General features: G+C 42.2%; 1 protein-coding gene across 1 annotated transcript; it reads left to right on the top strand.

Moving 5' to 3' along the window:
• Positions 1 to 863: 863 nt before the first annotated feature.
• Positions 864 to 1,712, top strand: LOC104943582 (IgGFc-binding protein-like; the record flags this gene model as incomplete). The annotated part of the gene is made up of 4 exons (XM_010769033.1): positions 864 to 1,010; positions 1,096 to 1,192; positions 1,277 to 1,339; positions 1,444 to 1,712. Coding segments are annotated over exons 1-4 (532 nt in total), but the record flags the coding sequence as incomplete, so codon positions are not given.
• Positions 1,713 to 2,327: the final 615 nt, after the last annotated feature.

Here is a 2,327-nt window from a genome sequence, read left to right as displayed (position 1 = left end):
AAAAAGAGAACCAGCGTCGTAGGACCGGAAACCCAGAGCTTTCCCTGAAGTTAGCTCGCCAAGCGAAAATCCTGCTTCGTAGTACAGGCCTCAGGCCATGATTATAGCAAATTAATAAAAATTACAAGTAAAATCCAGAAGAAATGTCATCGATGAATCTTAGGACAGCTTCTTACGAGGCACTACATAAACCTGAAGAAAGCTTGATCGCACATTTGATCATCTTAAATAATTACGACTCATGGTTACAAGGGGAACAGTTACATTTGCTGAGACCTGACAGGGTCTGTGATTATTCCAGTGTGCCAGGCCTCTTTTAAACATCATTGATGCCGGAAATACTTACAGAGAATACACCGGTATATCCTCCTCCATCCTCACTACCTCCAGATGCACTTTAGGAATCTGATGTCCTTCAGATTGTGGGCTGAGTTTGATTTCCGTCTCACAAGCTACCAGCTAAGGAGTCTAGGAGGCAACAAATTGAGAATTGAGAAAAGCCTAAGGCCTAAAGAAGGAAGCTGTGTTTATCGTATTAATGCATGAGCCACTGTTCTGCTCTTTCAGGCATCAACACCTACGGCTGGAGGCAGGCAGGAGTTAACCATGTGCTCATATTTGAACTCAACCCCCGAAACAACCTGTCACACCAACATCTGTTTGAGGTCCGAGCAAATAATATTTCTGTCCAACAATCACAACACTACCGAATGATATTGAAAAATATGATTTCTTTTAATGCTGTGTGTGTGTGTGTGTGTGTGTGTGTGTGTGTGTGTGTGTGTGTGTGTGTGTGTGTGTGTGTGTGTGTGTGTGTGTGTGTGTGTGTGTGTGTGTGTGTGTGTGTGTGTGTGTGTGTGTGTAGGTTGGTGGTGAAGACGTGGTGCTCAACAGCACAGCTCAGCTGATGCACGGCGTGGAGCTCTCCAAGGACCAGACTGGAGTCACCGCTAAGTTCCCGTCCTCCAACATGACTCTCTTTTTTGATGGCAACAGCGCACATGTGGCAGGTACAGAACAGTACTTCCAATCTGGACTGAATATTAAATATTTATTTCTGAATTATAGCTTTAATTGTACCCTCACATCCACCAGGACTTCCTGAAGCTGTAGAGGGTTTGTGTGGCAGCCCCTCCAACTCCAGTTGGACCACCACCCCGACTGCAGAGAAGTCCTCTTTCAGCCTCCCTGGGTACCGCTCAGTCTGATTGATTTTACCTATGTGTCATAATGTGGATTAGGATTCAGATGTAATATGATCTTTGTCTCCCTCTAGCTGTGAGATTCAATGCCAGGACTCAGTCGACAGCACCATCAACTGCAACCGCTCCACCGACCAGTAAGAGCTGAGCCATGAAGACCCTCGTCTTGTCATGTCATATAAGCAGCGTTGTTTCTGCTAGATCAACCAATGTAACACGGAAAACTCTTCCCTCTGAACAGCTGTAATCTCATGAGGCAGCCTCCCTTCTCCGCCTGTCACGAGCACACCGACCCAGAGCCGTACATCAGCGCCTGCTCACACACTCTGTGCAGATACCCGTCAGTGGATGGGGTCGGCTGCAACTTTTTGGAGGCTTACGCCAAGGCCTGCAGCCTGGAGGCCAACGTGACCCTGGAGGACTGGAGGTCAACTACTGGCTGCTGTAGGACCCTCTTTCACTTTTATATTGACAGTCGTTGTGGTTTAATACACAACTGGAAGTCCCTGTGTTTGTATAGTAGCCTGAGTATGGTCAAATATACAGGATATAATGTAATATGGATAGTGTGCAGTGTTTGATTACACTTAATTCTAGGTTTATTACTTCATTCCTAGTAATAGTTTATATAATCATTTTTATTAGTGATATTATAATAACTATTTAAAACTGTGTATGAAAGAAAAAAGGGAAATTAAAGTAAAAATAATAAAAGCATAGACTTTTAATTAATAATTTTCATTTCCTTTTAAATATTTTAAACTAGTCTAACTGTCATAGTTGGCTCCTCATGTTGGATGTTTTATTACGGTAAATAATGTGTGTGATATCTCCTGTATAGATAGATGTTAATATATATATATAACTTTTATCAATATATTTTAAATATATATATTATTATAAATTATTATTAATACTATCATGAGTTTTATAATCGTTCTCTGAGATCTGCCCACTAAATGCAGTGGAATAAATAAAATATTAAAATTCTGTGTGTGTGTGTGTGTGTGTGTGTGTGTGTGTGTGTGTGTGTGTGTGTGTGTGTGTGTGTGTGTGTGTGTGTGGTGTGTGTGTGTGTGTGTGTGTGTGTGTGTCCGTGTGTGTATGTGTGTGTCTCTCTGTGTG

The sequence above is a fragment of the Notothenia coriiceps genome, unplaced genomic scaffold (assembly GCF_000735185.1).
Source record: "Notothenia coriiceps isolate Sejong01 unplaced genomic scaffold, NC01 NC01_scaffold00006274, whole genome shotgun sequence".
Classification (NCBI taxonomy): Eukaryota; Metazoa; Chordata; class Actinopteri; order Perciformes; family Nototheniidae; genus Notothenia; species Notothenia coriiceps.
This window is presented reverse-complemented; position numbering and strand designations above follow the sequence as displayed.